Source organism: Echinops telfairi, unplaced genomic scaffold (assembly GCF_000313985.2).
Source record: "Echinops telfairi isolate 266 unplaced genomic scaffold, ASM31398v2 ScPeMD7_5592;HRSCAF=6446, whole genome shotgun sequence".
NCBI classification, from domain to species: domain Eukaryota; kingdom Metazoa; phylum Chordata; class Mammalia; order Afrosoricida; family Tenrecidae; genus Echinops; species Echinops telfairi.
The window spans coordinates 15,429,146-15,449,729 of NW_022109491.1; the positions used below are offsets into that span (position 1 = coordinate 15,429,146).

The window sequence follows — 20,584 nt, forward strand, 5'->3', positions numbered from 1 at the left end:
GGCACCTCGTAATCACTCAGGCTGGTGTGCTTCTTCCATGTGGGCTTTGTTGCTTCTAAGCTAGATGGCCACTTGTTTATCTTCAAGCCTTTAAGACCCCAGCTGCTATATCTTTTGATAGCCGGGCACCATCAGCTTTCTTCACCACATTTGCTTATTCACCCGCTTTGTCTTCAGCGATTGTGTCGGGAAGGTGAGCATCATAGAATGCCAATTTAATAGAATAAAGTATTCTTGCATTGAGGGAGTACTTGAGTGGAGGCCCAATTGGACAGAGGGTTTTAATGACTTTTGAAGTGTACCTCCTTATATTCACCGTGTGTCTGCAGCTGGAGATTCAGGCTTCAGTCTGAAAACCAGAGTAGCTAACTGTACTGCTTCTGAAGAGGAAAGGTGGCAGTGGGCAGTCACTGACCTTTTCTGGCACTGTGGGCCCAACTGAGTGTGGGGCTAGGGCACTGCTCTGCTCAAACTCGTTAAAATTCATCAGCCTTTAACAGCATGAGCCTGAAACCTGATGATGAGGTAGGACTTCCCCTGTGGGTTTCCAAGACTAACTCTTTTTTTTTATTATTTGGATTAATACATATATCAAATCATTCCATAGTTCAGTCAACGTTCAGCTGAATTGTACATTTACTACCACAATCGGTTTCAGAGGTAAACAGCCTCATGTTTGTGCGGAGGAATGGCTGTTTCAAACTGCTGACCTTGCAGTTAGCGGCCCACTACGCCATGAAGACTCCTTACAATTTAATGTAGGTGGTTAATTTTTCAAAACCTCAATTTAGATACAAATAAGCTTGATTTCTATCAAGGGGGGCAGAAGTAGTGCTCTCCCCCCATCCCCGAGCATTGTCCGAAAAATGTGTTTTAATGTTGATGCTTTTGGTTAAGATTCCTTTTAGTAACAACAGGGTGGGGGATTGTTAGTAGCTCAACAAAAAACACAAGCAGATTTTATCTTTTTTCATACAGGTAGAGTCTTATACAAGGGTAAATAAAGTATTGCTACTCGGGTTCTAGTTTTACTCTGTCTGTAATGGTCACTAATGTCCTGGTGGCTTTTAGTGGGCTGCTGACCACAAGGTCAGTAGTTTAGAACCACCAGCTGCTCTGTGGAAGACAGATGAAGCGTTCTGTGCCTGTAAAGACTTATAGAGCCTCAAACCCACAGGGACAGCTCTGCTGTGTCCTGTAGGGTCACGGTGAGTCGGAATTGGCGTGATGGTGAGTTTGGTGCTTTGTATTCTTTTTCTAATAGGGTCGCTATGAATCAGAATCAACATGATAGAAGTGAGGGGATTTTTTTTGTTTGTTAGTTTTGTTTTTTCTCATCACCAGAGGATGAGTCTTGGATTTGCCTTGCAATTCAGAGAAGAAGGTCCAGTCAGAACAGGGCTTTGCTAGGGCATCCACGGGGCCAGCTAAACTCAAGGCAGAGAGGTCAGCTCAGAATACCATGACAACTGTTTTCTGGACTCCAAAGGGATAATCCTGAAGCCCTTATCAGAGGACACAGATGATCATAGGGGCTTATTAGGAAGACGTTAATACGAAAATTTCAAACTGTATTGGTGAGAAAAATACCCAAAAGTTACATTGTGGAATTTTTTTCCCCCTGTCACAGCAATGTGCCCTTTCATCCTTCGAGGGGAGCAAGGGCTATTCTACAAGAATTTCCTTGGGAAACCTTAACTATCCACTTGCCAGCCCTGCTCTTACCCCTGCAGCCTTCCCTTTGTTCCACAAACTCAGAGCATTGAAAAGGAAGGAACACTGGCATCCCTGGAGGGTGCCTGAGTGGCTGCTTTGACATGTTGTAAGTCAAAGAAGTAGGGGTTAGAGGGATGGAAATCCTGCCTCCATATGTATAGCCCTAGAAGGAGGGGATGCCAAGAAACAATAGCTTCCCATATGGAAATTTTTGTTTAATAACATTTCTATGATTTTGTAGCAAAGCTTTTTTTGATGTGCGCTGGCATCAGAGTTCAAGTTAGGAAGAGATTTAAAATGTTAACATCTCTAGGTGGTCCTCAGGCTTTTTGTGCTTTGTAAGAATATAAATAGAACCAATAAAACCAAAGAACAATAAAATTTGGTTTTTAACGTTGCTTTTCTTTTTTCTCACCCAAGAGGGCTTATTAAAGTGACTAAAAAGAGTCCTGATTCTCCTTTCATGTCAAACAAGAGCTTTTATCCGTGCCTTGCTTAATGCTGGGTGTTGTGCTCAGTCAGTGAGACAGCACAGCCTCTCTTCAGAGAGGGAGGAGCTGAGCTAGGCACCCTTGAGTTACCCAGCTTCCTCTCATTGTAGATGCCCTTGATTTGGCTTTAATCATTATTACTAAGGACTGTCTGGAAGTATCCTAAGCCCAAATTAAAAATCTTTACACTAGCCAGGAGAAGGACTAAGAGTCAGATCTAAAGTGGTTTTGTTTTTTTAATCGTTTTATTAGGGGCTCATACAGCTCTTATCACAATCCATACTTACATCAATTGTGTAAAGCACATTTGTACATTCATTGCCCTCATCATTCTCAAAACATTTGCTCTCCACTTAGCCCCTGGCATCAGCTCCTCATTTTTCCCCTCCCTCCCTGCTCCCCCCTCCCTCCTGAACCTTTGTTAATTTATAAGTTATTATGTTGTCATATCTTGCCCTGTCCGACGTCTCCCTTCACCCACTTTTCTGTTGTCCATCCCCTAGGGAGGAGGTCACATGTAGACCCTTGTAATCGGTTCCCCCTAAAGTAGTTTAATAGAGCCCAATCCAATACCGGAGAAGCCTCCTGTCTTCGACACTCCAAGTCCAGGAAGGATCAAACCATGTGTTCTGAATTTAAAACCCACTGCTTTTTTAGCTGTTTTTGCATTGAAACTCACCAAGTAATCAGGGTCTGGAAACTGAAGTGATAAATGGAATACAAGGCAAAACGAGTATAGCTTAGTGGAAATTAAATGTGTTCTGCGCTGTGTTGGATGGCTATTGGTGACAGTGTTAGACTTGCTAAGTCAAGATGGGAGGGATTAGTGACCTTGATAAGCTTTGGTGATATGTGTATAGGCCTGTCTGTTGTTGTTGGTGCCATCAAGTTGTTCCAACTCGTAGCGACCGGCCTGTGTGCACACACAAAGCACGGCGGGTCCTGCACCAGCCTCACAATCAGTGTTAGTTGCAGCCGATGTCAGTCCACGCCCTGACGGTCTTCCTCTTTTTCCCTGGCCGCCTCCTCTACCAAGCATAGTGTTCCTGCATTCCGTTAGTGATGAACTTCCCCTCCAAAACCTGAATGGATTGCATTTCCTTTCTTTTTTTTTCATCAGAGAATCATTTTAATGCTTTAGGTTTGCCACCCAAAAAAGCCTCACGTTTTAAAACACATTAAAAAACTCATATTTTAAAAACATGAATCATGCTTATTTTACATTTTGTTCCTTATAAATTTCATGACTTCATTGTCAGCCTCATGCTGTATTACGTCTCATAGACTGATCCTTCAAACACCTTGTTTATCACACGACGCAAAACTCTTGTTCCTCCAAGCGTGAGGAGCTTCTGTGGTCATCTCCCTTTGCCCTGGATACAGAGAAAATTTTGTTTTTCTTCCTCTTTTGAGGGGGCTTTTCTTAGAAGAACTGTGCCAGCTAAGCCACATTGGTAGCCCTGTAGCAGGACTTGCCATTGTGACTGAATCCTGACACTGGTCCTTTTGGAAGTCACAAGGATGACAGATACTTTCAAACATCAAATAAATTCCCCTAAAACAGGCTGATTTTTTACAAAGTAAGAGTGGTTGTGTGCCCTGATCTCACAAAGCACTATCATACCCAAGGCCTAATTTCCTCCCTCCCCCCCCTCACTGTCCCCCAGTCCCCCAAGAAGATGATAATGGGATTCAACTAGGTTTCTATTTATAAATCTATTTGCAAGAACAGTTATTACTTATCCCTGATTTTGATTCACATTTCTTCCCAGGCTACCCCGGGAAATACTCGGAAGAGGAGAGTAAGAGCTCACCACCAGGCGCAGCAGGAGACACTGGGGAGGACCTGCAGGAGGCGCGGGCTCCCACCATTGCCCAGCTGCTGCAGGAAAAGACCCTACATTCCTTCTCTGAGTGGCCGAAGGTACCAGCCAGCATCCGTGTGCTCCATCCAGAGTGCTTACAGCTTAGGATCCTTTATTTCAGACCCTTTGGAGTATTTCTGAGCAACAGGCTCAGAGAAACGTTAGATAGCCGTCAGAAGCTATTTGTTGAGGTAGCATTTGAACCTTCACACACACACACACACACACACACACACACACACACACACACACACACACACATATATATATACTGTACTAGTTACACCCATAAGACCGGTGTATCCAAATTGTCTTCATATTTACAACACTCTGCCTTTCTATGTTATTGATCAGATTGCCCTGGCTTTTATTTCAAGACTTATGAAATGAGTACATCAATGAACTCTTATTTTGGTTAGAAATCTTGACCCTTGATCTCACGGGCCTCTCTGAATGTGGGTAACTTGTTGCTTATCCTTTCAGAGTGGTTTTTTGTTGTTTTATTTTATTTTAAATAGGATCGTGTGATAATTAACCGCCTAGATAACATCTGCCACGTGGTGTTGAAGGGGAAGTGGCCCTCCGGCCAACAGTATGAGCCCTCGGGCCCACTGCCCACCCCTGTGCTGACCAGCAGTGCTGGTTCTCGAAACAGCCTCTCGGAGCCAGAAGCGTCAGAGCACAGCTTCAGCAATGGCCCATCATTGGTGGCCCAGATCCAGAAGGTGAGGCCATAGTGTGGTGTTGACCACAAAACAAACAACGGTGGGCCCTTGACACTCTCTGACAACAAAGCCCTTAGAGTGACTGGAGGGATTTGGACTTTATCCTATAGGCCAGTGGGTCTCAACCTGCCTAATGTGCGACCCTTGAATACAGTTCCTCATGTGGTGGCTCTACCCCCCCCCAACCATAAAATTATTTTTGTTGCTACTTCATAACTAATTTTGCTACTGTTATGAATCAGGCGACCCCTGTGAAAAGGTCGTTCGACCCCCAGATTCAAAGTTTGGGGACAGAGCGTGCATGATGAGCAGGGTTTTCATGGGAGGTGCCATGGAAGCTGCAGGGTCACGAAGGCACTGTTGAAGCAATAAGGAAGGCTCTAGAATATAGAGTCCCAAACGTATTTAACGTACTACCCCCTTTACAGAAAAGTGCTCAGTGCTGCCACCCGCCAATTAAAAACCTTTGTACTGCAGCTCATTACCCAGGATAACACTCAGTACTGCTTGCGAGCGAGCCTCCTGGATTGTTCCCGTGTCCCAGGCCTTGGTATTGCTCACTTTGGGAAACACTGGTCTAGACTGTAGGTTAGTAGTACAAGGAATCCAGGAAAGGGGCAGCAGTTACCAAAATGTGACTTGATTTATAAAAGTATTTACATGAGGAGCACAAGGAATCAATGAGCAGATTATAGCAGCCAGCAGAAACTAGCAGAACCCAGGTAATAGTGAGCATTTCCACCTGGTTCTTACTCTTGATTATACACTGCAATCAGTAGGGATCTGTAAGTGCTACTGGTGTCTAGGTCTCCCCTCCACAGATTTGGAGATGTTGAGTCTGGGGTGTGGGCTAGGTATCCCCAAGCGTCTCCGCTATACTGATGAGATGAGATTGAGCATCACTGTGTTAGAACTTTGCAACTCCCAAGTGTTTGGTGTCCAAGGACTAGGCAGCATCTGAGAACTGTTAGAGGTGCAGGCCCACTGAAGTATAATCTACATTTAACAGCACGCCTTGTGGTGTGAGAAACCCTGAGTTAGAAGAGCTTCTGAGAAGTAGGTCTGGAGATCAACTGCCGAGAGCCATCCATACAAGTGATGTTGAAGCCTCTGTTGCCGCATCTGTGTGTTCACAGGAGAGCTTCCTGGCTCCAGTATTCACAAAGGAGGAACAGAAGCACAGACATCCCTATGAGTTTGAAGTGGAGAGGGATGCCAAGGCTCGGAGTCTGGACCAGTTCTCTGCCACCCATGGGCACCCTCCCATTGTCCTCAATGGCTGGCATGGGGAGTCGGCTATCGACCTCTCTTGCACATCTGAGGGGTCCCCAGGAGCTACCTCCCCTTTCCCAGTCAGCGCCAGCACCCCTAAGATTGGGACAATCAGTTCGCTTCAAGGAGCCCTTGGCATGGACTTGTCTGGGATTCTGCAGGCTGGCCTAATCCACCCAGTGACTGGACAGATTGTCAATGGAAGCCTGAGAAGAGATGATGCAGCCACGAGGAGGCGGCGAGGGAGACGGAAACATGTGGAAGAGGGGATGGACCTCATTTTTCTGAAGGAGCAAACACTGCATGCAGGAATCTTGGTGGGTATATGACTCTAAGAAATATTGACTCTTCCCCACGGACTGAGAAACAAATTCCTCTTCCTTAGGCATATAAAGTATTCTGACTTACCATCTTTTATTTCTATTTCAATATCCCTTTTATATTCTCTCATTATTAGCTGCCCTCATTTTTTGTTAGATAAATAGATCTGAATCCAGTGTGTCCCTAATGTGCATGCTTCGTGGTGAAGTAAGTCAGGACTTTGCTTTTGAAATAGAAATGACCCCAGGTCCTGAGTGTTTCTGCATGAGCCGCTGGTGAAAGAACGAGCTAGTGAGACAATAAGGTTGACCTGCAGTAGCAGGTCAAGGAGGCTTTTCAGGAGCTGGTGTGTGGGGAGTCAGTGCCTGAAAGTGGACCCTGGCTCTGCTACTTACCAGGTGACGTCGGGTGCACCAGTGAAGTTCAGTGTGCTCCTTTGTAAAGTGGGGCTGCAGCATCTCTTGCAGAGGGTTGCTGGGAGGACTGCCTGAGAATATACCAACTACCCAGCCTGTGATTCCAGCTCGGAGGCCCTCCAGACACAGTAGAGCTGCTCCTTGGGCTCCTAAGACTGACTCTCGGAGAGCAGACAGCCTCAACTTCCCTGCAGACTAGCTCGTGGGTTTGAAGCACCGACCTTATAGTTAGCAGCCCAATGCTTAGCCCACAGCACAACCAGGACTCTGTGCGCCAACTACCCCCAAACCAAACCCACTGCCATCGAGTCGGTTCTGACTCCCAAGGCACACCCTGAATCCAAAGGTGACAAATGTAGAGAACAGAGATGGTCAGAGCTGTGTGCCTGACGGGGAGAAAAACACCACAGACTTGAATGTATGTGTTAAAGACTCCTGAGTTCTCTTAGTGTTTTGACTATCCCCATTAATTCGATTTTGAGTGCTAGAACTGAAACCACATTTCACGTTCACTTTATTTTAAAAGGAATAGTAGCCAATATTTCTTGAGATCGTCTTTGTACCGGGCACTGTGATCATGGTTTTATATGAATCTCCTCTCCAGCCTCCCCAAGAACCCAGTGAAGATGCATTACTGTTGTCCCCATTTTATTTCAAAAGTGAAGAAATGGAGTTTAAAGGATTTAGATAATTTGACCAAAGGCCAATGTTTCTTGAAATCCTCTGTATACCAGGTACTGTGTTTGGGGTTTTATGTGACTCTCCTCTCTAATCCTCACAAAAACCCCATGACGATAGTGGTTACTGTTATTCCCATTTCATAAGAAATGGAGCCTTAAAGGTATTACGTAGTTTGCCCAAGATTATCCAGCTAGTAAATGGCAGAACAGGGACTCAAACCAAGGACGTTGTGTCTCTGCAACCTGAAAGCTTTATGGCTAAACTGTAATATCTGGGATGCCTTCGTATCAGAAGTTCTCTCTCACTGGGAGAGTTGAAATTCTTTCCCTGCCCAAAAATCTTTCAAGAAGGTTGGTTCATTTTAAGAAGTCCAAAGGCAGGCTTTTCTGTAATGACGTAGAATTCCAATGGAATGGCCAGTGAACTCTGTGCCTTGACACAGAGCATGTCTGTGTTGTCGTCATATCACTTTGTTTTGTTGGTGAGAGCATGCACAGCAAAACATACCCAGTTCAGTGGTTTCTGCATGTTCATTTCAGTGACGTTGTGCCACTGCCCTCGCCCTCCTCCATGAGCATGAACTCAGTGCCTCCGGTCCCTGTCTAACCCTCGGAGGTGCTGCTCTCAGTCTGAGCGCGTGGTCAAAATGTCAGCAGAAGCATCATGCTCAACACAGACTCGTGTTTGGTCTTAAGAGTTTGGGGGGGTATCTGTGGTTTAAGCTGTAAAAATGAGCTCGGCAATAGTTTCAGGGGTTTTCCCCATGATTCCTGGAGAGAGACTATTTCTTACTTTACAAAGTAACTCAAAAAGTACTGCTACAAAATCATGACACCGTAACATCAGAATATGAAGGTCCTGTTTTTCAACAAGCCTTGTATCTGGGTCTGCACATGTCTGAAAGAGGTGTTCCCGTCAGCCCTTTCCTCACAGCACTCAACACTGACGGATTCACGCCTTGCCAAAACGGTAGCTTCACCATCCTCGAGGGACTCAACTTTCTTTTCAACATTCTTTGCGTTTTGGGAACAAAGTGAAGAGAGATCAAAGCTTGAGAGTGGGTGGGTCAGCCCTTGAAAGAATGATGGGGAAACCCCTCAGTCGAACATCTCAGCCTTTTCCTCACCGGTAGTTTCCAGCTTTTTAAAATGTCTTCGTAGCTGCAGGGAGGGTGGGGTGGAAAGGGGGAACCAGTTACAAGGCTCTACATATAACCTCCTCCCTGGGAGATGGACATCAGAAAAGTGGGTGAAGGGAGTCATCACTCAGTGTAAGATATGACAAAATAATAATAATTTATAAATTATAAAGGATTCACGAGGGAGGGGGAGCAGGGAGGGAGGGGAAAAAATGAGCTGATGTCAGGGGCTTAAGCGGAGAGCAAATGTTTTGAGAATGATGATGGCAGCAAATGTACAAATGTGCTTGACACAATGGATGTATGTATGGATTGTGGTACAAGTTGTACGATCCCCCAATAAAATGATTTTTTTTAAAAAAGAGAGTTGTACAAGCCCCCAATAAAATGATTTGGGGAAAAAATGTCTTCATAGTTAGCCCTATGATAATCCTCAAAAAACAGCAATGTTCCGATCCTGGCCTCTCTGCCTTAAATTTAACAGGCAAGCCCCTTAAAAGCCATTTTATTTAATTTTTGTTTTGTTTTTTTATTTAAATCATTTTATTGAGGGCTTGTACAACTCTTAACACAATCCATCATCCATCCATTGTGTCAAGCACATTTGTACATTTATTGCCATTATCATCCTCAAAACATTTGTTAAAAGTCATTTTAAATGGACTTTTTTTCCCCTTAGAGACACCTTAGTGTACAGACTTAAGAGAACTTGTCTGTAGCCACCCACTAGTCAAAAAGACATGTTTAAGCACATTTTGTTTGAAATAAACTCATGAGCAGAAGCCTAGAAGCACAGTTTCTGACAACCTTATACTATGCAGATATTGTTAGTACTGTTATCAGTTCCTTATAGTATTGAGGATACAGAGGTGACTAAAATAAACCTTCCACCCTAGAGGGGGAAATAAGTAAACTGCAGTGTGGCATTTTCTGTTCCTGGGAGAGACAATATCTCTCTCTGTGGGAGAACTTTCTTTTTTTTTAATCATTTTATTGGGGGCTCGTATAACATCACAATCCATACTTACATCCCTTGTGTCAAGTACATTTGTACATTTGTTGCCCTCATCATTCTCAAAACATTTGCTTTCTACTTGAGTCCTTGGTATTAGCTCCTCATTTTTTCCCCATCCGTCCCCGCGCCCCTCTCCCTCAGGAACCCTTGATAATTTATAAATTATTATTTTGTCATACTTTACACTGTCTGACATCTCTCTTCATCCACTTTTCTATTGTCTGTTCCCCAGGGAAATGGTTATATGTAGATCCTTATAATCGATTCCCCCTTTCCAACCCATCCTCTCTCTACCAAGGTCTATTTTTGGTATTCCCTTGGGACTTCCTTGCTCTGTTCCCTTTGCTGTTCTGTTGCACGTCCATTATTGTTTTGCCTCAGTGTGGTGGGGTCAGATGGGGTGCAAGTCCCACACTGGGGTGACTTTTCTAAAGCAGTCTGTACTGGTGACAGGTGGACCCTGAGTTGAAGCAGTCAGGATAGACTAGAAGTCAACAAGAGGGAGAGAGGAGCTTTCAAGTGCAGGAATGCCCGTCGTGTGCAAGAGCTTCTGTGGGGGTCAGTTGGGGGGAGAGGATGCTTAAGCACCAGATTCGTTATTTTCAGGGCAGTATTGGGCTGGTGACAGACAGGACAGGTGGAAGAGCACTTTAATCCCGTGTGATTTCCTTTCAGGAGCCACCTTTCCTTCTGTCAAGATTAACTCCACATATCCCTTTCTGTTTTATTCAGGAAGTGCACGAAGATGCAGGGCAGGCTTCCCTGAGCACCACACACCCTGAAGAGCCAGTGCCTGCTGCCTCGGTGCCCGAAACCGTTGCAGCAACCAGCAGCCAAGCTGAGAAGACCATTCCTAGCAAGAGTCTGCTCGACTGGCTGAGGCAGCAGTCCGACTACCCCTTAGAAGTTCCCGGCTTTGGGACAGTAAGTGTGGCCATCGCCTGACACCACTGTTTACACCCTGCCCACTGGTGTGGTTCCTCACAAGGAGCCCACTGAGGGAAACCAGGACATTGGGAACTGTTCAGAGAATGCTGTGTCGACTGAGAACATCATCTGAAATTGCATAGTTGTTGCCTTGGGGATTTTTTAAGTTTGGCCTTTGAGTGTCAAACTCTCCAGTAACAGAGGCCCATGTTAGGACACCGGCCAAATCTTAGGAGAACAAAACTTGCCTAAGTTCAGCAACACACACAAACACACACCATACCACCCCCAAATAGCCAGACGACGGTCTCAGCTCACAGAGCAACCTTAAAATGGGCTTCAGCTCTGCCATATCATGATTACACACACACACACATACACGCACGCACGTATTCTTTTCAAGTTAATCCGGGAGGTCTCAGTTTGATGGTTGCAACTCCAGGACTGCTTCCTGCTGAGGCCTGAGCATGGATGGACCTGAAGGACCTGGGTCAGCTCAGGTGATCTACTCCAGTGCCCACCTGCCCTGTTGCCCATCTTGCCACTAGAGTGTTCCTGCTTCTGCTTCAAGGTGAAAGAACTTAGGCGAGGCCCAGGGGGACTGAATGCTCCCACCCTAACTGACTGGATTCCTGCGTGGCAGAGGGCCATTAGTGAGAAAGTAGCAAGGCCACTGAAAAGCCCCCCCCCCCACCCCCACCAGAAGAAAAGGGAGCCCTGGTGGCGTAGTAGGTTATGAGTTGGGCTGCTAATCCCAAATCCAGCAGTTCCAACCCACCACCTGCTCTGTGGGAGAAAGATGAGGCTCCTATAAAGATTTGTAGCCTTGAAAACCCACAGGGGCAGTTCTACTCTGTCCTGCAGGGTCACTGTGAGACGGAATCGAGTCTGTGGCAGTGGGTTTATAGTTTGTTTTTTTTTCATCAGAAGAATACCTTGTAACACTGGTCTCCATATGCCTTCTAGAATTTTTCAGACAAACCAAAGCAGAGGAGGCCACGGTGTAAGGAACCTGGGAAACTAGACATCAACTCTCCAAGTGGAGAAGAGAGGGTTCCCACCGTCCCCAAGGAGCCAGGACCGAGGGTAAGGAACGGGCAGGGATGGGACCATGGAGTCCTGCCCTGCTCCCCAACGCTAGTGTCCCCATTGAGCCAAGTTTTGCCCATAGGGGCCCATTACCCAATAACCAAGGTAAACATCCCCTAACTTGTGCTTACTTACCAATCTATCATGAGCCCTTTCACGTGGACTTCAGCACATAATGTAAAAAAATGTGTGAAACTGTTCCCTGCAGACCAGCCAGTAAGCTTACCTTGCTTTCTGAGCACACCGTCTGTTGCAGGGATTGTGAACTTGAAAGAGCTGCCAAGTATGTAGGAAGATGCTTGGGGGAGGATTGGGAGAGAGCCGGGGTCAGCCAGATCCAGATGCAGCCCTTGATGGGGTGAGACAATGTGAAACTGTTCACTACTGTTAGTAAGTAAGCACAAGACCGAGCTTACTCCTCCTGTGGGGCCCCAGGACAGGAGCAGGCTCCCGAAGCTTTTCTGAGTGGCAGTGTGACATCCTGTACCCATTCATTTTATACTCTTCCCTCAAAATGGTTTGTCTTCTTGCTAGCTTTGGTTTCTTCTCTCTTTGTAGCACTTTACCAGCACTTTAACCCTTGCCTGGAGTGTCTTTCCAGTGTTGAACAAACTGGGGAAAATCTCATTTTCTAATCCTTTTTCCTGGCTGCGAGTTAAGACATTTCCTCCTGGTCCATCTTCCCTGGCAATGAAAGGCAGCATCCCCAAGCCCTGCCCTCTTCCTGTTAGAGAACCAGAGCCTGGACTGGACTTCAAAGGCCTCTGCTAGCGTAACGAATCTGAGCTAATTATAGCTTACAGATGAGTACAAATTTGGACTTGAGGACGCACAAGCTCTAGGGGTGCTAGTAACATTGCAGCTTGCTAGCGTGTGCGCTTCTAACCTCCTGCAAGTACGCTTTCTTCAAACAAGAGAATCTTCTGTCGAGTGGCCCTGGAGATCTGGGTGCTCTCCTGAGGGCATATTCCCCTTGTGTGTCCCTCGTCTGCCAGCTATACCTTTCTCTGATCATTAGTTCCCTCCTCTGTGGGTTGTCTGAAGACATCTCCTTCTCCTGCAGAAAGTGGTTAATAAATGTTCTCCTAAACCAGTGGTTCTCAACCTTCCTCATGCCGCGACCCTTTCATACAGTTCCTCATGTGGTGGTGACCCCCCCAACCATAACATTATTTTCATTGCTACTTCATAACTGTCATTTTGCTACTGTGATGAATCGGGCGACTCCTGTGAAAGGGTCGTTCGACCCCCAGGTTGAGAACCACTGTCCTAAACCTTTTCGGATTTTGTTACCTATATTACAACTCTAGTAGCTCTGTAAACAGGTCGCTGCTCTCTCTCGTCAGCCCCTAGAGCTCCCCTCCCCTGGGTGGGCTGCTCACTTGAAAGCTTATCACCTTGGAAACATTTTTCTGTCCCTCTTGTCTCGCATTATTCTCAGGAAATGTTCTGAGCACCTTTTTGCTTATCCTGGGCTTGTGCTTTGTGGCCTGGTACTGCCTTGGTTTCTTTGCCACCTGCCTCCCCTGACCTCTGCCATGCTCCCTAGCCCTGTTTTGTGCTCCCCCACATCCTCCTCTCTTCTTGCTTTGTCCCAGTCTGTGGGCTGTTGGGTATGTCAGAAATCACATGGTTCCCCTTGGCTTTCTCGTCTCTTTCTGCATTTAACAGTTTTTTTCATGTTCTCTGGAAATTAATGTTCATCACTCCCCTGCACACGTTAACCCCTTGCCAGAAAGCCCATTTCTAAGCGGTCCTGTGAGCCAGCCTCTTCCCAGAGACGCACTCTCCCCGCTTTGTTAAATAAACCCAGGCCTTGCCTCGGAGGCCCTTGGCCTGCATTGAGGCTCTTGTCTTGGCGGACAGGAAGCCCTTGTCCGCCTCATGCACAGAGCTGCTCAGGCCCCTCTGCCATGGGAGAGCCCCCACACCTGGCAGCACCGCTCTGCTTGGCTCCAGGAGGCCCACCCCCACCCCACATGCCCGCAGTGCTCGCCCTGGGACGGGAGCCTGCCAAGGGCTGCTGTGCACTTTCCACCTCCTAGTTTCTTCCCCTCTTCCTTCTAGAAACAAATGAAAATCCCATATGGAACGTCTTCCTTCTTTCAGGCTCACACAACCCTTCTGCTATGAATGCAATGGCCTGGTGGGGCGAGTCCCAGAGACTTGGCATAATACAAGCTGTCTGTCCAGCCATGGAGTTAGCTTCTGGAATGCCTGGTCCATAGCGCTCACTGAAGATGCACACAGTTCATGTATTTTATACGAGGAGGCTTCGAAGAGTTCATGGGATAGTTCCATTCTCTCTTAATCTCATTTCTCCATAAGCATTTCAAAGCCCTCTTGAACATAGGTGGGGTGTGCCGGTGTGATGAGCAACTCGACAGTGAACTGGAGACATGACCCATCACCTCTGGTCCCTGAGCATGCCATCTTCCTCCACAGCCATCCCTTCCCTCACACTTGTGTCTTCCAGAACCCTCCTTGCTTGCGTTGTCCCGGTCCTGTGCATAGCAGGACAGACCTTTCTCAGTCCTGCTCCCTCTTCCATGCTCCCATACCCTGTGGTGGCTGCTGTGTATTTCAAGTGCCTTCCAGCCTGTGAGACTGCTCTTCCAGCACCGCACTGGAAGTAGTCTTCTGTGATCCTTGGGGCTTTCAGCTGAAGTAACACACCACAGTCTGTCTTCCCATTCGACCTTAGTCTACAAACTCCAGGAACTTGGCCTTGCTGGTATTCGAGATGCTGATGTCTTTGTTGCCAGCAATACAGCAGCCCATAAACCCCCATAGTTCAGCAAGCTGACGGATGGGCGGTAGTTATCATGCATGTAGGTATTAGTGATCTTTAATAACATCTATCCCACCTCCACATTTCTCCAAATGCCTTTTAGGGCTGATTTTTGTTTGGTTTTCGCTTTTAGGTTTTTAAGACTTCAGAGCCCGCATTACTTTTGATCAGTACGCGTCTTCACTCGGTCCGTGTTTGTGATTGGATGAGCCCGCCCCCTTTCCTGGCAGAGGAAGGAGTGCAGGTCATCACACTTCAGTTCTTCCCTCCACCCACAGAGCTGGGAATTCTCAGGCTGTGGAGTGCACGCACCCATGTTCTTTAGCGACATGCCCCTTGCCTTGACACATGGTCCTCTGGGGAGCAGGTCTTCAGGAACACTCCCTCCAGCAGCTCAGTCTCCTTTTCCTGCTCTCCAGCCCTCTCCCCAGGCCTCCCCTGGAAGAGGAAGCAGGTCTGCTCCCAGGCCGTAATTACCAGGAGGGAGGGCTGCCAAAGCCCACTTGGCCGCTGTGTGTGGTCCCAGAGCTGCTGGGAGGGCACCTACCCAGGGTGGGCAGCAGCTGTGCTGCTAAAGTGGCCCCTCCCACAGGAAGTGGGGAGTGCAGACTTCCTTTAGCAGGCTCTTCCTGCTATGCCGAGAGTGGAAGAGGTTGTGTGCGTGCGTCTGAGGGAGAGAAGACCAGTTGGTGCCTCCTCAGCTAGTTCCCATCCCTGAATGGGCGAAAGGACCCAACATTCCCTCTGCATCTATGGTTCTGGGCCAGGGCAGCTTGGGGCATCCGGTGCCTGAGGAGGGCTGTTTGCACTTAGTGGGCAGCATGCAAGCTGGTCCTGAGAAACAGTCCCACCCCTAAATGGGAGCCCCGATCAGGCACTCTGGGCTCTCACTGGTAACCCAAGCCAAGTAAGTTAAAGGTGATCTGTGTGACAACGCGGATGCGTTGCTCTTGTAGCAGAAAGCCATCAGAGCTCCAGTGTTTCTCTCCCTTGGATGTTTGGTGTCAAGAGCATTTGTGGGTGTCAAGAAAAGGGCACGCAGGCACTTTCCCCTGGCTCTTGGTTGTGGGTAGGCTGTAGGAAGGGGGCTCAGCACAGCCTGTGGTTGGATTGTGGTTACACTGCTGACTCTGGGATGCAGGGGGGTGCCCAGCAAAGGCCAGAGACTGCCAGGTGTGGGTAGGGGTCAGCCTGGAATGAGGTGATTTCCACTGATGAGCTCGAGAGACTGGTTAGAAATGACGCTATCACTGGCCCCCATCCAGTAGGACCTACAGGAGCTCCTCTCAGAACCAGAGAGGCCCTTTCTGCCCACACACTCCAGGACGAACTAGCCAAGCAAATTCCAGGTGTCTGGTTACAGGTGTGTGCTTTTGCACACAAGTTGTTGCCCTCTGGGAGCTCCTGTCGATCATTAGGGAACAACTCTTCCCTCTTGTCAGGCAATGTGCTGAACACTGCACTTCCGTGGCCCTGGAAGATGGCAACCACCATCATTTTTCACAGACACTCCCGGGGCCCAACTGACTTAGCTCAAACCCACAGCAAGGTGTTGAAGGCAGATCAGGGTGAGGCTCTAAAACCCTCTCTGACCTGCACAGCTCTATGGCTTCAGTTAAGAGCTCCTCTGAGTTCTGGTGAAGGGTTTGGGCTGAGCCTGCACAGCTTGGACTGCAGCATAACTCCTCACAGGGCAGCTACTGCCTGAGCCCAGTGAGCGTGTTGGAAGCACTGCTGGGTGGTGGCAGGCGCAGTGGCAGGGCCTCCAGGCAGGTGGGCAGAGTCCTCCACTGAGCTGGGGAGAGGGTGGGCCAATAGAGAACCCTAGTCACCAGGTAACCTTCAGCATCTTGTGTTTCTTTGCCGATTTTCAGAGCTTTCTCCCAGAAAACAAGTTCAATCACGCCCTGCCTGAACCTGTCCTTCGAGATGCAGGCCCACGCAGGAGGGGCAGGCGGCCTCGGAACGAGTTGCTGAAAGCTCCCGCAATAGTGGCAGACTCTGCCTCCGGAATGGGGCCACTGTTCATGAACGGACTGATCGCTGGGATGGACCTGGTGGGACTTCAGAACATGAGAAACATGCCGGGCATCCCGCTCACTGGGCTGGTGGGATTTCCGGCTGGCTTTGCCACCATGCCTACGGGTGAAGATGTCAAAAGCACCTTGAGCATGCTGCCCATGATGCTGCCAGGAATGGCCACCGTACCCCAGATGTTTGGTGTTGGGGGACTCCTCAACACGCCCATGACGACTGCCTGCACTTCACCCGCCCCAGCATCTTTACCAAGCACAACGAAAAGTGGTACGCTGGTGTCCGAAAAGACTGCAGAAGACAAGCCAGGGAGCCGTAATGGAAAAACGGATGCCTCAGCTGAAGACAAGCCTGGGTCTAGTCCCTTTCCTGATCAGTCTGAACCTGCAATAACTCCTAGTAGTCCTGTGGCTTTTAACCCTTTCCTCATCCCAGGAGTATCTCCTGGACTCATCTACCCCTCCATGTTTCTCTCCCCTGGCATGGGCATGGCTCTGCCCACCATGCAGCAGGCCAGACACTCCGACCTCGTAGGTCTGGAAAGCCAGAAGAGGAAGAAGAAGAAAGCAAAAGGAGACAGCACACACCCCAACCCCGAGCCCGCCCCCGGCTCTGAGAGGGAGCCCGGCAGCGACCAGAACTGCTCGGAGGTCAGTGCCCCTTGGCCCCCAGACAGAGAACATATGGCGCAGGCCGGGGATGGGGGACCCAAAGACTCCAACCACAACACCAATTAGAGCTTTTTTCATTGGGGAAAAAATTGTGACTTGTAAGTTTCTTCTCCCATAAAGGTTTGTTATCTCTCCCTCACTCCACCTTCATGAGAACCTGTGTTTCCATAAGTAATAGTCCCCACCTTTTTTCCTGTCTTGAGAACTATGGTGACAGATGTGAATAGTTGCAGGGTCTTGCCACTTTGTTAGCTAAGTGTCATCTACCTAGTCGAGGAGGCACCGAGTTCTCCTCCTGGTACCCAGCTGTTCATTCCAGCCATCGCAGTTAACGCAGTACTTGGTGACACGCCCACCCCACCCCTGTCTCTCCCAAGTTCCTCACTCAGCTGAGAAGAGATGGCAGCAGGAAGCAGCTGTCCAGGGGGGGTCACCACTGCCAGGCTACAGAACAGAGGCCACGAGCCACTCGCTCTCCTCACTGTGGGCTGTGTTGAAAGGGGAGAATGGAGCGGGGACACCCAAAAGCACAGAAAAGGGAAGTGCTGGTGTGTATTTTTGAGTTGAAATATTTCCCTATTTTATCATGATTACTAAATGAGTAGTATAGACAGAGTATATAACTAATGGTTGAAGATACATATATTCATTTCTTTATTAAAAACAAAACAAAAAGCAAGAACCTTACTGGTAGTAACATAATTGCCCTCTCCCCCTTCATGGTTTTTCCAGACACCTGCAGCAAGAAGAAATACTGACTAGGCATTACTTTTATATGTGTATGTATACTCCCACCCTCGCCCCCGCCCCCAAGGAGGCGATACTCGGTGTGAGAAAGAAAGCTTTAGAAAACACCTCGAGTTGGGGGGCAAGCCGAGGGGCTCATGACCTTGGAATGGCGCCCTTCGCAGGCCCGCAGAGCCTTGACCCCAGGACCTCTGCAGTCAAGGGCAAAAGAACCCGGGGACCCAGGGGCTTTTAATTTTGCACTCCCACTGCACCAACAGTTGTAGACCGCTCCAGGAGCCCACCAGACACTAGTCACTTGGCACTCATGACCTCTGTCTGAGGTTGTCCGACACCTCTGCACGCCCGCTCCCTCGGCCCTGGGCTGCTGAGGCCTCCCACTCTGACCCGCCTCCCAGGCGGCTGAGTTGCCGATTAACCGTCATTTTCTAGGAGCCGAGCTGTTGTCCCTCCTTCAGGAGGTCTTCCTTGACAGTGATGGTTTGCCCCGGAAACTGGCCCCTCTGGGGGGACTCGGGTGTGTGGGAGGGAGGTTAGTAGTGTCAGCTTCACTGTTTTGTTGTCACAATGTTACTGTATTTTTCACCTTTTTTTCCTTCCTGTTACGGTTTTGCTAATTTATCCGAAGGTCCAAACGTTTGACATACTCTTTTCAGTTTGCATTATTTATTTATGATGCTTCTGTCATTGTCTTTTATACATTTGGGATTATAAATTATGTAAATGTCAAAATGAGCATCTCAAAGAAGTCTGTTAAATCGTGATTGGGGAGGGAGGGAATGTGGGGATCAGTTCAGCCCTGCTTTCAGAAAGTGGAGCCCCTGCCCCACCCCACCCCACACCCCCAGCTTTGTGAATCAGAGACAGAAACCAGAAACAAGCCCACTGGTCACATAGGAAAGAATCCCCATAGCGACTGAATTCCATTCCTGCCGTGCCTACAGCACAGAGGGTCTAGGATGCCAGCGACAGATTTCTTAGAAATGCTGCTCTCTCTATTTAACTAATGTTCTGTTCAGGTTTGCCTCCAGTGGAAGCAGAAAGGGGTTTTTCAGCTGTTAAATCCTGAAGAAAAAAAAAAATCAATATAATTTATTTATGTAAAAAAAAAAATCACTCAACCGATATATTTTTGAACCTTTTAAGTACTAATTTTCTTTTTATTAAGTAGGAGGGGGAAATGTAATTGCCCTAAATTCTTAAAATACAAATGCTGTAAAAAATTCCTGTATCCTGAAAGCCTTACTGCAAATGAGTATGATAGCCGTCCAGCAATGTCTGGGGTTCCCTTTGTCATCATTCTCCTCGTCGTCGTCTTATGTGGAAAAGCTGCTCTCCCCCCTCCCCCAAGGTTTACCTAGCACCTCCAGTAGGTCACAGGGTTCAACAGATTTGATTTGGAAACCCACCAGCATGCTTACCCCCTTGTTCTGTCTCCTGGAACCTGTACACCAACCTTGTGGGTGTGCGGACGTCTGTTGACTGCTGCTGTGACCACATCTGCCCGGTGACACTGAACTTGTGGACCATCTGCTCTTGAGGCCTGAGTGCTGCTTACAGATACGTGGACATCTCCAAGAGCAAAGGCCAAACCCACTCCTCTCTAGCAGCTGCAAGCCTCCATCGAGCTCTGTGTCCGTCACGGCCCATGTTCCCCAGCCATCCTCCACCTCATGTCTTAACGTAATAAATTGTCTGTGGTCTTGATCCCGCATTTCAGAAAGGAAAAGGAAAAAACGCTTGTAACGTTGAGTGCATCCCTCAGGCATTCAGTGGCACATGACCATCTCTTGCTCTCTGGGCATTTTGTTTTAACACAGGGCACGTACATAGTCCACTGCCCTGCCGGAGTGCCCAGTGTGTGCTGGACACCCCTGATACTAATTCCCAGAGGCTGATCCAGTGCTCTGGGTACCACTGGTGCAAACTCAAATCACCAGACTCAGTCAGGCCTGGAAGCGGTCAGCCAGTGCCGTGCCAGCACCACTCCCCTAAGCCATGTCATGTGCTACAAGTCCCACCTCAGGTTACACACCTGGGACTGCAGCGGGACCTGAAATTCCATTGCTTGGAGCAGAAGGCTGCTACCCTTCACTCTGGGAAGCCCCCAAGGGCTGGGTCAGAAGTAACCGGTGATGCTATAGGACAGTATGCTGAGCCTAGTTCTAGAGAGCTGGAAGCCAGCCCAGCCTCACCTTGCTGGTCCCTCTACTTGACGCCTGCGAGGTGCAGGTAGGTGAGTGGATGAATGGACTTGGGGTCAGGCAATGGGGGTCAGTATAGGAAGTCCTTGGTGCCCATGCTACAGTTTCTCCAGTCTTTGTTACAGCTTTATAAATCTCTAAGGGAGACTTAAGGAGCTCCAAGTTGTTCGTCACAAGTGGGAGAAAGATGTGGCAGTCTGCTTCCGTAAAGATTACTTCCCTAAAAACCCCACGGGCACTTCGCTGTCCCATGGAGCTGTTACGATTCAGAAACAACTCGATAGCAGTGGGTTTAATAGACACTTTGGCAGCCCTCCTGGGTAAAGACAAGACTTGTGCAGAACAGGTGGCTCTGTTTGTTCCCTGAGACTTGGCCCCAGGGACAGTTCCTGTCTTGAGGGTAGCATGGTCCAGTCAGCACTGGACATGTGTGTATCGCTCATTTGCCCTCAGTGTCCCAAGGGAGCTAGGTCAGGTACAT

General features: G+C 48.2%; 1 protein-coding gene across 5 annotated transcripts in view; it reads left to right on the forward strand.

The window, feature by feature from the left end:
• Positions 1-19,606, forward strand: part of CHD6 (chromodomain helicase DNA binding protein 6) — a 160,498-nt gene extending 140,892 nt beyond the window's left edge. For 4 of the 5 annotated variants that reach the window (XM_045295407.1, XM_045295409.1, XM_045295408.1 and 1 more), the window contains 6 exons: positions 3,980-4,131; positions 4,591-4,797; positions 5,934-6,386; positions 10,373-10,564; positions 11,534-11,653; positions 16,322-19,606. In XM_045295407.1, coding sequence (XP_045151342.1) covers positions 3,980-4,131; positions 4,591-4,797; positions 5,934-6,386; positions 10,373-10,564; positions 11,534-11,653; positions 16,322-17,218 — 2,021 coding nt within the window. In that variant the 3' untranslated portion in view covers positions 17,219-19,606. The remainder of the gene's footprint in view (positions 1-3,979; positions 4,132-4,590; positions 4,798-5,933; positions 6,387-10,372; positions 10,565-11,533; positions 11,654-16,321) is intronic. The other variant, XM_045295412.1, reaches the window with a different exon arrangement.
• Positions 19,607-20,584: the final 978 nt, after the last annotated feature.